General features: G+C 43.2%; 1 protein-coding gene across 5 annotated transcripts in view; it reads right to left on the bottom strand.

Annotated features, from left to right (window-relative positions):
* The window catches only part of TRRAP (transformation/transcription domain associated protein), a 163,684-nt gene that overhangs the window by 45,431 nt on the left and 100,702 nt on the right, over positions 1 to 17,551 (bottom strand). For all 5 annotated transcript variants that reach the window (XM_083711195.1, XM_083711196.1, XM_083711193.1 and 2 more), the window contains 6 exons: positions 15,179 to 15,370; positions 10,834 to 11,029; positions 8,767 to 9,032; positions 7,265 to 7,365; positions 3,355 to 3,556; positions 129 to 293 (listed from right to left, as the gene is read on the bottom strand). In XM_083711195.1, coding sequence (XP_083567321.1) covers positions 129 to 293; positions 3,355 to 3,556; positions 7,265 to 7,365; positions 8,767 to 9,032; positions 10,834 to 11,029; positions 15,179 to 15,370 — 1,122 coding nt within the window. The remainder of the gene's footprint in view (positions 1 to 128; positions 294 to 3,354; positions 3,557 to 7,264; positions 7,366 to 8,766; positions 9,033 to 10,833; positions 11,030 to 15,178; positions 15,371 to 17,551) is intronic.

Below are 17,551 nucleotides of genomic sequence, written 5' to 3' on the forward strand. Positions count from 1 at the left end.
GGCGGGGGGACCTTTAAAAATACAATTATATTGCCTTCAGTTTTACCTTTAAAAAATGGATAAATAAAAAGCTTATACTTCTAAAGTATGAGAAACAATGAATCAGGCATTATTGCAAACTCCCCTACCTGACTAATAAGGTTTAACAGAAGTTTCCCTTCTGACCCAACCAGACAAGTTAACAGCTGTGGAATCCAAGCCAGCCATTGGATAGGGGGGACTCCAATGCAGTACTTGTCAACAGCATCTGCCAGTGTGTTCTTGTCATCATCGAAGCTCAGTAGCCAAAGGACCTAAAAGAAAAGAGTGAAAATGAAAATGAAGTCCTTTCATAGGAGAATGGGTAGATGACATTTCAATATCCCCCACATGGAAAGAGAGTTTGGGCAAAGGCTAAGTTCTGGTTTTTGCATGCCTTCACCCCCCCCTCACCTTTGTCACGTCCATTAATTTCAATGGGTCTACTCTAAGTAGGACTAACGCTAGATGCAATAATAGTTGGAAGGCACCCCAAGGGTTGTCTAGCCCAACTCCCTGCAATGCAGGAATCTCAGCTATCCAATGCCTCTAAGTTGCCATAACTTAAAACTTTATTTCAGCAGCCAGGTAAGCAGTCTACAAGGTTCTAAATGAATGGAAAGACCTTTCCATTCAACAGGAAACCACTCTAGTGAGCAACAGGTATCAGAGAAAGTGTGATATGACTATCTTCACTGGAATAACTTGAATACTATTGTGAGATAAGCCCTTTGTATCTTGCTCCAGTCCAGAAAGATGTAAAACAGGTCTGAAAAGGGCTAAAAGAGGTCATGATTATTATGCCAAATGCTGGCAGGGAAATCCACCTTCAGTTATAAAAATAATAAACAAACAAACAATGGGATAGCTTCCAAACTATATTGGAGACAATAAATGTCAGATCTGTAAGATATTTTTGTAAGCTGGAGAATTGTTATTAGGTGACTAACAAATGCAAAAAAAGAAGCAAAATATGAAGTCAAATCCCCTAAATAGTAATATTTGGAAAGAAATAAGCTGGCAGAATTAAATGTAATGTGCAACAGCTGCAAGATTAAAATCAGCTCTGTTCTGCTTCACAGCTAAAAGTGTGTAGTGTTATGTGTTTACCCCAAAATGCCCATTAATACACAAATGCAAATCTATTTTGCTAAAAACAGTACATTTTTTTAATTTTTAGATAACCAGCAGGTCACGTTTATGCACACTTTACATTTAAAACGAAAGCAGTATTGAAAGACTGCAAGAGCCATTTAGGAACTCACATTTGAATTAGTTTGGCAACTTGCCCAAACAAATCTCTCTCTTTCTCTCTCTCTTTTAAATACAGGGCACAATAGTAGTCATTTGTCAAAGATTAGGGGAGAAATCCATTTTAGAACCTTTTGGATTAAACCGAAGTTCAACTGAAGCTCAGGTGCTAGAAGCTATAATCCATTATTAAACTTCCATTTCAGCAGACAGAACTGGGTATGTTCTGGGGTACACTTTAGATTTTTTGAAACCGGGGCCACAATGACGATTGCGATATACGGCTAGTTTGGATATGTCAAGATATTCAACTGCTATATTATAATATATAGCAGGGAGAAAGCAAGGCTCTTTGTCTACCTAGCCCAACTTCCACTTGGCCCCTTTCCCAGTAAATTCCAACAGCAGTCAACACCGTGCCTTCTATACACTGTCGGACCCCCATTATCCCCAACTGAGTCCAACATCTGGAGACCACCCCACTGCCCACCCCTGCTCTAGAGGGAACTGAGAAAGAAAGACACCCTTCTATTCTTTAGCAGCTGCTTACTCCAGCTTTTCCTAATTGATATAGTCTTTCTCTACCCCAGTAACTCAGCTTTCCTCAAACTGGAGCACACCACATGTTTGAACTTCATATACACACACATTGCTGTTGATGTTGGCATCCGACTGTCTCTGGAGACAATGGAGAAGGTCCCTGGAGGTGAAGTCCAACCGCTGCATTAAGCAGCACTGAAGTGACCTCAAATAAAAATAAATGCACTGGGAACCAGGGAACCCCACAAACTGAATCTGAATCTGTTCCAGGTTTGCAGTCATTTGGATGTGTACATCCAGGGTTCTTAAATTAGGAATATAGTAATGGGGGGGGGGTGGCCTCAGAGGCATCTGGGTAGTTCGTTATGTATCAGGGGAGAATATCTGACACCTATTTCCCCTGTTTTCCTTGAAAGCAGATAGTTGATGGCTGTGGATAGTTTCACCTCTCCATCCCCCAACCTAAGTCAGCTCTGGCTAATTGCCAGTTGGTTGTGGAGACCATTTCTTTGCCATGACAGATGGCTTTGGTAAAGGATCAGGAAAGCTGACAATGCCTGTTGTGCACCCGTCTCCAAGGATGACTATCCTCAAAATGAAAAAAAGAAGGCAAGAGAACACCCAATCTTTTGTTTCCCTAAACTCTGGTGAGCTGTGCTAGAATGCAAAAGGCCACTGTCCACACAGCTAGTGTGCATGTTGACTTCCTCCGACAACGTGTCTGCCGTTTAATGCTTATGTTCACCAACATCTGCTGAAGCCCTGAGTCTGTGTTTAAAACATATGAATCATGCGCCGTATCAGCATCCTTGTCACAACAGTCCATTCCCAACGGTATAATCTGTATGTCAGGCAGAAACGCGGGAGCTCCTCATAAGCCACATACACAAACACCTCTGTGTTCACGATATTTATTTTATTTTTTAAATTTCTATATTGCTTTATGTTTTTAAGAAAAATCTCAAAGCAGTTTAAAGGTAAAGGTAAAGGGACCCCTGACCATTAGGTCCAGTCGTGACCGACTCTGGGGTTGTGGCGCTCATCTCGCTTTATTGGCCGGGGGAGCCGGCATACAGCTTCTGGGTCATGTGGCCAGCATGACTAAGCTGCTTCTGGCGAACCAGAGCAGCGCACGGAAACACTGTTTACCTTCCCGCCAGAGCGGTACCTATTTATCTACTTGCACTTTGACGTGCTTTCGAACTGCTAGGTTGGCAAGGAGCAGGGACCGAGCAACGGGAGCTCACCCCTTTGCAGGGATTCGAACTGCCAACCTTCTGATCGGCAAGTCCTAGGCTCTGTGGTTTAACCCACAGTGCCACCCGCAGTTTACAGCGTATTAAATCAATAAAACATAAATAAAACAATCTGAAGTAAGTCAAATATAGAGTATATAGTCAAACAACATAACAGAAAACTAAAATATTATCTTAAAGATTTCAGAATGAGACATTACAAAGGAGGTCAACTACAGAATACATATATAACATAGTAGGGCTGGTGAGTCTGGGCCTCGCCCCCTAGACCAGATGGAAAGGGCTTCACCTTTGCCAAATACTTCCTGGACTTGCTCTCATTCTGATGGCGACAGGCATGCAGGTAGCAAGTGATGGCCGAGACCCCGAGATGCAGCTGACGCTCCTTCACAAATATATTTTCCAAGTAGTCTCCCCACATCGCCCAGGCCTTCACTAGAACGTCGTGCATCTGTACAGCTGCAGAGAAGGCTTTGTTTGCTTCCTCGGACCTGGGGGAAACATCATGGGGCAGGATATTTGCTGAACTTTAACAAGAGCAAGGAACAACAAAGAGAGAATGGAATGCAACAGCAGAATCCGTAAATAAAACAATCAAGACGGTTCTTAGAAATGTCTGGAGTTTTCCATACTAAAAATAAAAATATCCTTGTGTTGCTTTGTAACAGGTTTCACCAACCTGCTCCCCACCAGATGTTTTGGATGACAGCTGCCATCAGCCCCAGCCAGTGAATAACAGCTATAGTCCAAACATCTGGAGGGCACCAGGTTGGCGAAGGCTGCTTTATAATAACGTGGGGAAAGGAAGTAGCTGTACTTTATATCCTAGAGGCAAGAGGAAGCCAGTGCCAATTCCCCACCCAAATTATGTGTCTGCTGGATGAATTCATTCCTCCTATTCCTCAGCCTAAAGCCCAACATAGATCTATTGCAACTCCCCCCTCTGCTGAGAAACTGCACAAATCCACAGTTCCCTTCTGGGGAAGACACAAGAAACCTATTTCAGACATTATGACAATGCAAAGAAACAGGAAGCACAAGGTGTCAGCACTTCCTGTTCCTTTGCATCAGCACAAGTGTCAGAAGCTGCTCTCAGTTTTACTTAAGTTTGGACCGCATAACCTGGAGTAACAGCCTGCAGCAATAAAAAAATTGATGGGACCAGGAGAAAAACATGACAAATGGAAAATAACCTTATCTGTCAAATAGCTTATTAAACAGCTAATTAGCCTGGGTATTACTCAGCCACTTTATTTTTTGCTAACAGCTTTTCGTATCCTAGGCTGTGCGGCGCAGCAACTTATTACTGAAGGAAAAGGCTGATAAATGGCTTGCCTTATTACGGCTTTCTACTGCTAACAACAGGATTTGTCTTTAGACTTCCTTTCTCCCTCGCCTCTCAGGTTATCTATCACTGACACCCCTGATGACTCTCTTTTATTCCTTTTGCCTTGCAGGCCAAGTGGGAAGAAGAGGGACTGCGCAAGTGACCTTTGGGTCCCAATTCAGTCGATAGCTGGGAAAGGGTAATAAAGAACAATTTTTGGCATGTAGCTTGAAAACATGAAATTGGGAGCGTCAAGTTCCAACACTGTACAGGAACCACGTTTTTGACAAGAGGATAGGTAAAGTTGGCACTTGAAAGTCCTTGATGGCAGATAAGCAGTGTAAATTATTCAGTCCGGCCGTCTTGATGGAGAAACCTTCTAAAGGCGCACTTGCGGCTGTTCAAAAGGAGCACATTGTGCTTCCTTGCTAAATTAATTACCTTTCCCCTATTTAAAATTCTCTCTAGATTTCCTCCGGAGAGAGGACAGTGATTCCTTCTGCCGTAAGCGATTGTGAAGCTGGGCGGTATACATTTCAAAAGCACATTGATTTTCCGCCTCTGAAGTGGCTACAGCAGAGTGCCAACGAACAGCTTCTCCTGCATTCTCAGCATGCGAAGTGGCGCAGTGCATCAAGTTCAATCTGGAGGGAGTCTGAAAATCTGTTTGCGCGGAAAGGCTGACAGTCAAACTACTGCTGAACAGATGTAGAGGTACCCTAAACCTACTCTTTCCTTCTCCCCCGTTTGGAATAGTTTTGAAAAGCAAGAGTTGTGGTGTGGCCCATCTTGGGTCAGACTGTGAGCCACTTGTGGGCCCCAATCCACCAGCTGAAGACTGGTAGTCTATCTCTCTCTACTATAGGAAAAGGTAAAGGGACCCCTGACCATTAGGTCCAGTCATGGCTGACCCTGGGGTTGCGGCACTCATCTCGCTCTATAGGCCGAGGGAGCCGGCGTACAACTTCCGGGTCATGTGGCCAGCATGAATAAGCCGCTTCTGGTGAACCAGAGCAGCGCACGGAAACACCGTTTACCTTCCCGCCGGAGCGGTACCTATTTATCTACTTGCACTTTGACGTGTTTTCGAACTGCTAGGTGGGCAGGAGCTGGGACCGAGCAACGGGAGCTCACCCCGTTGCAGGGATTCGAACCGCCGACCGTGTGATCGGCAAGTCCTAGGCTCTGTGGTTTAACCCACAGCGCCACCCGCGTCTCTCTACTATATGGACCACTAAATCGTTGTCACAAGCTTTGCCAATGTTGTACAGGCTTTCAGAGACGCTTTCACTTTTCCCACCCCTCCTTCCCTCTCTTTGCCCTCCCCCCTTCATGTTGAAATGAACATAATGGATGCTAGCTGGGTCCTGCTCCTCTGGTTGCCGTGGTGACGCCAAGTGCCATTGGTTAATGGCATTGGGGAAACAACTGCCAATAGAGAGAAGCAATGTGAAAAGCCCCATGAAGGGTCATGTCACTGAGTGAGTTTTTATCCCTTTTCTTTGCCTTCGCTGTCCGGGGTTGGTCATTTGGTGCTAAACCTTAAGAGAAATGTGGGGTTTGGGGAGTATGGGAGTAAGACGCACTGAATTCAATGAGACTTGCTTCGAACTGAACATGTATCTAGGATTACGTTGTTTGGAATGGGTTTAAAGAGGCTGACTGGTCCTGGGGTTTCCAGTGCAAAAGGATGGTCCTAAGCCCCTCTCTCAAAAGTAACTACCTCACTTTAACTTCCAGTTTAAACTCTATGCACCATCTTTATATTCAGGGCCACAATACAGTACATCTAGAGATTATATGTAATGTGAAGGAGATTATGCGTTGAAATATTTTAGTTGATATTTTAGAATGTAAAATGCTATTTTATTTATTGATTGGTTTTACCTTGTGGGCTTATAGCCGAATAAAGTATTATCTATCTATCTTTAACTTCCAGTTGCGATCTCTTCCATCTCTATCAGATTACAGGCCTGGTGGGGGCTGCCAAAGAGAGAGGGCAGAGAACCCCCATTTACCATTTATTTTAGCATTTACCATTTATTTTAGAGCATCTCATCCCACATGAGCCTGCTTCCATAGACACTGCTACAGGTGCCACATAATACATGTTCCACATTTGTAAGAACTCAATCATTTAATGTGTACACTATGGAACTCCCTGCCTATTGAGATCAAGCAGGAGCCTTCACTGTACTCTTTTCAGCTCCTTGCTAAAAACTCCTGCCACCTTGATGCTTAGAAAGTTGAGGTGATTTTATTGCTTAAGTGTTTTAACTTTTGATATGTTTTAAAGTAGGTTTGTGAATTTTTCTTGACTTTACTGTTGTTATCTTTTTCAAAACAAAAAAATTCCTTCCAGTAGCACCTTAAAGACCAACTAAGTCAGTTCTTGGTATGAGCTTTCGTGTGCATGCACACTTCTTCAGAAAGCTCATACCAAGAACTGACTTAGTTGGTCTTTAAGGTGCTACTGGAAGGAATTTTTTTGTTTTGACTATGGCAGACCAACACGGCTACCTATCTGTAACTTTTATCTTTTTGTACACCGCTTTGAGGGGTTTTTTAAAAGATCAAGCGGTGTATAAATTTTATGAACTAAAACAAATAATAAGAAAAATGATCCCTCACTATCCGGGCTTACTCTTAAAAAATAATTATATCACCACTGGAAAACTCAGCACACGGGTGGGCAGCTGCAGTCAATCTTTCTTCCATGCAGTGTGGGGTACAGATAATGAGCGTAATTACTCCCACCCACACTGAAGCTGTGACTTTTTCAACTGTGGCTTTTTACTTAGCCTCTGAATCACTGTATTCTGGCATATACATTCCCAGATGTGTGCTCAACACCTAACCCAGTCATACGTACTTGTTAATCTGAGCCAAAAACATCCCCTTCAGCGCGTAGAACTCTGCAGTCATCTCCTTGGTAAAATACTTCAGATTTGTTGATTCAATCACCTCAAGGCCCTGTTCAATAGATTTTTTACACAGCAAGAACTGTAAAATATATATCACAAGGCAAATTGAAACATATGAAGAAGAAGAAAACTTTTAAAAGGATATTTCATGAGCTTCCAAATGGTGAAGAGTCATGCCGTCCATGCCTAAATGTAACCATTTTTCTTGTTCTGAATCAGGAACCCAGAACTGGCAATAATATCCATACAAGTGCTGTTGCAATTTGTGCATTGTTATTTTACCCTTTTGCACTGTCAAGGGGCAGGGGAATCAAGCAGGAAGGAAATGCAGGCATTGGATGAGCACTGGGTGGGGGAAAAGAGAAAAATCATGAAATGGCTAAGAGTAGGGGGGACCTAAATGAGCAGGTGCATCTTTTCAGAAGAAGGGAGGAGTTCCTGCCTGGCAGGCTTCAGGCCTGGCCTCTCCTTCTTCCCACCAATGCCCTGCTCCTCCATGCATGCAGGATCTGATACTGCAGGCTGTGGCTCCTTTGCAGGGGGCTTCCCTGCAGGAAAGGTGCTTGCAAGCAAGCAGCTCCCCATAAAACAAATTGTGAGGAGCGATACAAATTGATCCGAGGCCTGATAAAGGCTGGTTAGTCCCCAGGTTAGTCCCCACCCCAGGCGTGGTGTGGGCTGATCAAGGGCGCCCAGATCAGGGCCATGGGGTGACTCAGGGAGCCTGTGCACAGCCTTATAGTTCCTGCAGGTATCTGGGTAACCAAGTTGTTTACGGCTTTCAAAGGTAAGTTTTAAAGACAATTAAGTTAAAGAAGTGAATAAAGAGCCAGCGGAAGTCCTTGAAAACCAGCACAATGTGCATAATAAAACGGCCATGCCAATCAAATTTTCGAAGGCCGTATTCTACATCAGATGCGTTTTCAAGGGAAGCCCCGCATATAACGCATGACAGCAATCCAATGAGAAGTGTTTGCAGCTGGCGATCCAGCCAAAACTGGTAGAAAGCAATCTGTGTCACAATGGCTAACTAGGCCTCTAGCACAGGGGTTGTCAACCTGGTCCCTACCACCCACTAGCGGGCGTTTCAGGATTCTAGGTGGGCGGTAGGGGATTCTACGGCACAAGCTGAATTCTCCTTCCATGGAGCACTGCTGGGCGGTAAGGAAATGTTACCATCAAGAAAGATGCATTAGTGGGCGGTAGGTATAAAAAGGTTGACTACCCCTGCTCTAGCATCTCTCTCTCTCTCTCCTCCCCACCCCTCTCTCTCTCACTAACACACACTCCTGCAAGTGGCAACCTAATCATTCAATGGAAGCACACCCAAAACAGAACACACACTAAACTCCTTGATCCCATTTAACATTGCTTACATAACCAGTGTCCTAACACCATCAAAATTCCACTGCGTTATGATGCCCCATAGTAACATGTGCCGTTGCTATACCTGCATGCACTCGTTTTTGCCCATGACTCCAGCCAGCTGGAGGTAGCATTTGACTTGCTGTCGGATCTTCTGGAAGCAATCCACAATTGGCACCGTTGGAATAGTGTGAATGCGACTCAAGATGTCCAGAGCCACGTTGACCAACCCTTGCTTCCGAGCGATCTTCCCATACTGGATAATGGCAGAGGCTGAAGCGTGGACGCCCAGCATGGCGTTATTGGAGCTAGGATCGTGCTGAGTGCTGTTCTCGTATGCACTGACGATGGCTAGGGAAACCCGAGAGAGCAAAACTTTTTAAATTACGTTAAATGAATCTACACATGTTTATTTTTGATTCATCATTACGTTTGCATCCTTAAGGTGGGATCTTGCGGAGGGTTCGGCAAGATCACTGGATCGCCTCAGTCCACAAAGCCATCTCTTCAATACCTTATGGCTCACTGAAGAAGAAGAAGAGTTTGGATTTGATATCCCGCCTTTCACTCCCCTTCAGGAGTCTCAAAGCGGCTAACATTCTCCTTTCCCTTCCTCCCGACAACAAACACTCTGTGAGGTGAGTGGGGCTGAGAGACTTCAGAGAAGTGTGACTAGCCCAAGGTCACCCAGAAGCTGCATGTGGAGGAGCGGAGACGCGAACCCGGTTCCCCAGATTACGAGACTACCGCTCTTAACCACTACACCACACTGGCTCTCTGAGAAATCAAGCAAGCTATGGCTTGGAACAGGCATGTCCAAAGTCTGGCCCAGGGGCCTAATCCAGCCCCTGTGTCAGTTTGGACATACCTGGAAGGACATGAATGAACCCAGGTTCTTCCAAGGCTCACATGTTCCCCCTTCCCCACAGCTGGAAATTTCTGACATGCCCTTGTTTAAAATAAAGAAGCTTTGAAACACCTCCTCTCAGTCACATCATAGGAGGGGGTGGGACTTGTCAGCCTGGGAGGAGATTTGGCTTGGTCGTATCTCACTAAACCTATAACACAGCATGAGTTCCACAAGCAGTTGCTTTCTCCCGGCACCAGTGATCCAATCCTTCATGTCTTGAAAGTGACTCGTATCACAGCAAGAGCAGCTAATATATTCCGTTCCTCCTGCCAGAGTCAGACATCTAAATGCTACTCAGAAAGTTAAGCTGGTCCCAAAACAGCAGCTATGTTACTGATCCTGAGCAACTTCTGAACACAATCCCAGGTGCTGGTTTTAAGCATGTAAAACCTCATGCTGCTTGGGAACTGGGCATCTGAAGGACCTGTCTTCCCATGCAAACTTGTCAGATTATCTTAATTATTCTAGACCCTTCTTTGGGTGCTCCTAGCCACCAGCAATTAAGTAGGTGAAAACCAGGAAAATGACTTTTTTCAGATGTCCTGCATCAGTGGAAATGTGCCTGGCACCAAATCCATCAGCTTTCAGTCACCAGGTGACTATCGTTTTATGTACCCAGGTTTTCCTTATCTTGCTGGCCTGTGCTATGCTAGTTCCACTTGCTTTGTCTTGTTGTTTTTATTGAGTTTTGTTGTTGTCTGTATTGTACTATGCGACTTGATCTATTGGTAAGCTGCTCAGAAAATATTTTGATTAAAAAGCTGGATAAAAATACATATGAACTCACTCACCCACCTGCCCAGTCTTGGCTCTGAATGCTTCAATGCCCAGATTGATGCACATTGTCAAATATACATGATTGTGCCTCATCAACGAAGTGGAAAAACATTTCATACACCTAAGCCCCAGCCTTATAAAGAGCCTGAAGTTTAAATCAACCAGCATCAACTGTTTTGGTGCCTGGAGATTTTTCTCCCCAGACCTGCTTATGAAAATGGAAATTTAAACTCACCCTCAATTTTTTGCATTTTATTTCTGTCCCAGGAACAGGTCTCAGATACAACAGTTTTAGGAAATAGTTTTCTAAAAGGCCGGAATAACAAAATCACCTTGCCAACCAAGAATCAGATCACAATTCCTTATGTGTTTGGAAAGTCAAAAATTCATACTTTTTATGCGAGGGGTGGAAAGGGGAGGGTATCTTCCCCGAAATAGGATGCAATGGGACTGGGGTGTTTTTACCTTGGTAATGATGTTGCCTCCACATGAAAATGCTGCTCCAGTGGGACAAGTCGTCCGACACAATTGGCAACCTGTTCCTCCAAGTTTTCACAACAGTTTTCATGTCATGCAGGCTGTTATTCCTCCCAAGATTGGCCGGCTGTAACCCTGCATTTATTTGAGCTGCTTCCTGAAGTTCAATTATTTGCTGTGCTGCCTAGGAGGATGAAGGTTGTAAAAGTTATAGCACATGTGTCATTGGTTCCTCAGGAGGAAGAAAAGATGCAGCACCGACAGCTGAGTGATTTGTTTTGCCCATTGAAGACCATTCACACATTACAATGAAGAATGTTGAAGTCAACGTCACAATATAGTTGGTTGATTTCTTTTAATGCTGTTGATCAGATTATCAAGGTTCATTATCCACCCTCTTCTAAGGAAATAAACAGGGCCATGAATAACCATTAATGCAAAACAACACACATTCCCTGGGACAGAAAAACTGCTTTAAGATCATGGCAGGGGTCTTGCTAACCCAACACCAACACCAAACAGCTGTCGTCTCCAACGGCATATAACATGCTGTTTTTGAAGTGCCACTCACTGGCCATATGGCATTATACAGATGCTGACATGTCTCTGAATTGCTTTGGAGAAGAGTAAAATGGTGGGTCTATGAAAGTTTTGTTCATCGCTAAGAAAAAGCTGATTAAATGATTTTATTTTCTCCAGGACATAGTAAAGGCCAGGAAGCTAAACTGACCATCACAGGGACTCAGAACCGGGTACCTGGCTTCTAGACTGAGAACTGTTCCTCTCTATTCTGGGACAACTCTGCACCTCCCCACCTCAGAAGGAGGATGGGGAATCCCCAACATAGAAGCATATTACAATGCCAACCAAATACGCCATATAATCCCATATATACTAGAAGATGAGACAAAACAATGGGTACACCTAGAGAGGGACACAATTGAAAACACCTGCACCACAACATACCCACTCCTCCCAAACAAACTAAAGAAAATTCCCACAACACTTAACAGGTACACACAGACCATGCTCAAAGCATGGAAAACACAAATAGGTAAACTATCCCCAACCCCATCCCCACTAATCCCCCTGGCGTACCACCCATTATTCCACCATGCAGCACAAAACCTCCAGATAAAAGCCTGGCGAACCAAAGGCTTATATCGCCTAATAGACTTTTATAAAAATAACAAACCCTTGTCAACACAAGAAATACAAGACAAACTAGAAGACACCCAAATGCCCTGGTTAACACAACACCAACTACATGCCCTCTTAAACAACCCAACAGTAAAATCAGCAGCAACTAGGCCCCTGACAACCTTTGAAAACCTCCTCCTAACAACAAAGGGAAATGGTAAAGGGACGGTATCCGCAATATACAAAATACTACTCCAAAATCCCGCAAATCCCCTAGACGCAATCAAAAAACAATGGGAGAATGACATAGGCTATGAGATTAACCCCACTCAATGGACCAGAATGTGGTCTAAACCCCCCTTTAAATCCATATCAACAAAAAGAAAAGAACTCACACTGAAACTCACCTACAGGTGGTACCTAACACCAAGGAAACTAGCGCTAATACACCCAGGAACCTCACCAAAATGCTGGAGAGGGTGCACCTCCACAGGCACATACCTCCACATGTGGTGGGAGTGTCCCAAAATCCAACTATTCTGGACAACAGCCATACAAGAAATATGTAAAATAACAAAGCAAGTATTAGACTTCACCCCAGAATTGGCCCTACTAAACATCTTCCAAGACAACAATGCCCATTTACTCCACAAAGAACTCATAACCCACCTACTTTCAGCAGCCAGAAACACCATAACCAGACACTGGAGAGACCTGTCAGGAGTAAGCATGGACCAATGGTACCAAATAGTATGGGAAACAGCCCTACTAGAAAAATTAACTAACAAACTGAAACTGACACGGGGACAAACAGAAGAAGACACCTTCACCCCGGTATGGCTCCCCTTTATCACATACACAGCCCAACAGGACAATGACAATAATCCACCAACAGCATACAAATCAATATGGCTAACTTGATCCAAAACACCCACCCACCTCACTCACACACGAAAACAAAGATCACCACAGCCAATCACAAACAAACAATCACATCCTAGGCCAACCCCAACCTCTCTCACCACCAAAGGAACACAAGTGAACAACACAAGCACGCTGACACCAAACTACATACATTAAGCATAATAGAAACACCGCTACCCCACCCCACCCCCATCCATCTCCCCTCCTTCCACCCTCCTTTCTTCTTCTTCTTTTTTCTCTTTTCTTCTCCTCCTAATGCCTCAACAAATGAAATGGATTTGTAAAAATGTTACACGGAAAAAAAAAAATACACGAGGCATTACACTTACACTGTAAAACAAGAAAACCCTTAATAAAATATATTTAAAAAAAAAAAAAAACAAATGAGTGAGAGCTTATAGATGCACTAGGTGCAACAGCATGTGTAAAATAGCACAGCCTAGGTAGTGGACGTGGTGCCCTCCAGCTGCCTTAGATCAATGTTTCTGTGGTGCTAGCAAGCATCTAATACACATTTTTTAATTTTTCAGTCTGCCACTGTAAACTTTAATTTGTTTTAGGGGTTATTTGAGGTGTGTGTGTGTTTGTGTGTGTGTGTGTGAAATCATGCAAATCCAAGAGGACCCTTTTTAATTCTACTGGATATGACTTATGCAGACGCCTTGGAAAAAAGGATGGAGAGGAGTGCATAAACTTTTTCTGTGTGACTGGGGAGGGGTAAGAGAACCAACCCGTTATGATGGTGCCCATAGCACACTCTCAATTTTTCAAATGTACCTATGGATCCAAAAGGGTTGGCGACCCCTGGTCACCCACTCTGGCTTACTTCAAACAGCCCTTCCTTCGAACACATTCTGCAAATCCAATATGTACTCACCTTATGCAAGACAAATGCAATGCAGCAGCACTTTGACAGCCACCAAAAAGTGGCACAGAGTTAGTTAAGCTCTGGGCAGGCCTATAAACTTTACTGGAATTCAAATCCTTTGTAGAGATGTAACCATTTACAAAGCAGCTTCTTGAGAGATGAACACTTGTCTTAGCTATTAATCAACTAAGATAACTGCCCCCCCAAAAAAAAAATCTGTCTACACGTACACACAAATCTCTGGGAACAAAATAAATTAAGGAGAGAAACACCACCAGCACCTGCAAACACATAGGCATACACACACACACAATCACCAGAATTTCAGCGCTCACAATAGCTTAACCTTCATCCTACTCCCATTCATCATGCAAATTTAATTTTCTAGCAGGTATTTAATCACTCACTATCTGATGCAGGAAAAAGTAATTACTGCTGAGTAGCTTCATTGCCATGCTGGCAACTTTGTCATTCACTGCCTATTTTAGCAATTTGACAATGAGAATGTATACGAAGGTTTTCGACACGCCACGCAATGCACATGGAAGTGTTGAGAATGTATTTATCACTATTAATTCTTACAGCCGTGCGCGTGTGGCAAACTGAAATGGTAGCTCCTACTTGCTGAAAGAGGTCGATGCAGCACTTTGCCTATTATTCATCTTAACTCTTTCAGACATGCTCTCGTCTTAATATGTGGAAAGGCTGAAGTTTGTTATCAAGTCATTAAAACAAAAAGGCAGAAAATGCCACAAAAGGGATGCAAGGATGCCTAGACAACCTCCAGTATGATCCCAGTCTGCATCTCCATTTGAACTATTTACATAGATAGATATTGTATTGCATTCGTGAGGTTATTTTAAATGGTTTTATGTATGGAACTGTTTCAAAACTTTGCTTCTTTTATGATTGCAATTGTTTAATAATTGTATATTTTATTGCTGCAACCCACCCTGGGGCCTTACAGTAAAGGACAGGTAACAGGTCTAATAAACAAATAGAATAAGATGTCCTGCAATATTTTTTGTTCGCTGAGTGCCATGGGGGTAAAAACAGGCACGGCATATCAAGATGAGTGTACATGCGTGTGTATACACCTTGCTCTTTGCACGGTTCCTTACAGGAAACCTAGGAACAAACCTCTGTACAGTGCCTGCATGTTGATTTTAAAGTCTAGGTTTCTCAGAAGCACCTTTTGCAGCAACGACAAAAAGTTATCTGTGCTTAGAAGGGTCCTAGATTTATTTATTTGTTTTATATACTTCATCATAAGTTCCCAGGGCAGTTTGCAGAATAAAATACAGGATAAAAACAAGCCTATAATTAAAAACAAATTAGCAAAACAATACCCCCCCCCCCCGCAAAGGAGGGTCTGACAACTCACAGCAATCTCTGGCTCACCTGAAGAAGGGGCGTGTGAACATGTGAAACCACCTGAGGAAGTCTTCGCCATTCCCGGATAGCCAAGCCACTGGCCATTTCAACCAGACGCTCTATGTAGTTGAGCTGTTGTTCCTCGGGATGGCAGATTGCCAGGTATCCACGGTACATGTTGACTTTCCATGCCATCTCTTTGGGGCAACTCAACTCCACCTTGGGGCAAAACAAGACATTACAATGCTTTTTGTAGTCGAAAACACTGCAAAAAAAAAAGGAGCGGCTGGCTTTTCAGACACAACGCAAAACCGTGCTTTCTGCTAATCGTGGTTAAAAACTCACACCATGGTTTGCAAAATTGACCAGGATTTAAGTTCCTAAGATCACACCTGTCTCCATGCTGCCCTTGTGCTGAAGGGGTCCAAATTGTTGCTTGACAATAGTTTGCAAGCTTCGTAACAGTTAACCACATTTAGAAAACTTTGATTGCAAACTAGTTATCAACTTATGGTTTCATGTCCTGACTCGGTGAGCTCCAAACAAACCAAGGTCTGTTGGCAGACACACATGCATTAAAACAAACTGTCTTAGCTTAAAAAAATGGCGGACATTAAAATAAGGGAGGGAAACCTGTAGCCCTCCATACTACATTGCTCCCATCATGCCCGATAATTTACCATGTTGGTGGGAGCAGGTGGGACTTTCTTATTTTATATTCTTTACTGAAAGATAAGAAGTACATAATTACAAGTGCACAGAGTAAGATAAGATGCAAAGATGATTTAGAAATAGCACTCATTCAGAAAACAAAATGAAACAAAAACACTTGTAGACATTAAAAAAAGTTGTAACTGCGGTTAACCAGACCGTAACCTAATATGGCATTTATAAAAATGAATTCCAAGTATCGTTAAATTTGTCCATGACCAGCATAATGGAGTCCAGTACATTCTAAATATTGTATTTGCTTGCATGAGTCTCAATTTGAGGTCCAGAGACACACTTTTTATAGAACTTAACACAGTTTTCCATTGTTTGGTCAAGATCAAGATCTCCAGTTCTTTGTACTGAGTTTATATAGGTGGCTCAAAATTGTCACATTAAGCAACTCCAGAGCCATTTACCTCCAGTAGAAAGTGGACAGTAAGCATAAATGTAGAAGCAGCATGGAGGCAATTAGGCCTCAACATCCCTGTATTTATGAAAAACATGTTTTCTGGCTTAAAAAGAAAAAATCCAGAGCAGCTCAATTTACAGCTTCACTTATTTTCTCTTTAGTTCATTAGTATAGGCCTCATTACTGAAAATCTCTCTTTCAATCCAAGCTCCAGCTATGGCATGTCCACAGTTGCTGGTGGCTGTCACGTCGATTCAGCCTGCAAGCCTTCACAACGCGAAGCTGTCAGACATGATCAATTCACTTGGCTGCAATTCAAGGCTTCAATTCTACCCTGCAATCTATTCAGTATTGCACAGCTGCAGGGGGAGGGGGAACGTGGAAACAGCACCAAAATATGATGATGTTCATTATTATGAAATGATTCCATAATTATTGTAGGGATTGGGCTTCCATGATTGTGGTTCTGTTAAAACTTTAAACCAACAGGGATTTGAATGTGAATATCCAACAGCTGAGTAAAGTACAGTTTTCAGGAGAGAGGACTGCACCAGGTATCTGTCCTCAGAGCGCCAGACCTCCTTTCTTAATAATGCAGAAAACTTTACATTTCCTATGGCTGCACTCAAGTTGTGGACACCCCTTCAAAGATAAAAGGCCTCCTTCATCCTGGAAGCAATCTTTATCAAGACATGTTTATTTCAACTCCCTATTTCACAGCTGAGTGAGATAATACGTAGCCCGTTTCATTCCTATGCTAAATTCCTCGATATTATGTGTGTCTGTGTATATATCCCAAATTGTCCTTCAGGGCCTTAACCAATGCTAAAAGTACAGAGTATGGACCTTTACCTCAAACATAATCCACAGTTATGAAACAATATATAGAAGCACTTGGACACTGAGAGCAAAGCTTCTTGCAACACGGCTTTCCTGGGCATGAGGATGCCCCCACAGAGTCATATTTTCCACTAGCATCCACCCTAGTACTGATGTCTCCAGATAATACAAATCTCAAATTACATGAAAATGTTGCCATTGATTTGAACGGAACGGATTCACTCTATACAGCCCTTGAATTTGTTTATTTACTGCATTTCCATCTCGGGGTAAACTCTAGCCTTTGCCTGCTTCCACACATGTCAAGAAGCATAAACCATCAGAAATGGCAGTGTGTGGCAGGCTGGGAGGATGATGAACTATAGTGCTGAGGTCATGTTGCAACTCCAGCACCCACCACTCCAAGATACAATGCAACTATGCCATTTTCGACTCACAGC

The sequence above is a fragment of the Podarcis gaigeae genome (genome assembly GCF_964106915.1).
Source record: "Podarcis gaigeae genome assembly, chromosome: 14".
In the NCBI taxonomy this organism is placed as follows: Eukaryota; Metazoa; Chordata; class Lepidosauria; order Squamata; family Lacertidae; genus Podarcis; species Podarcis gaigeae.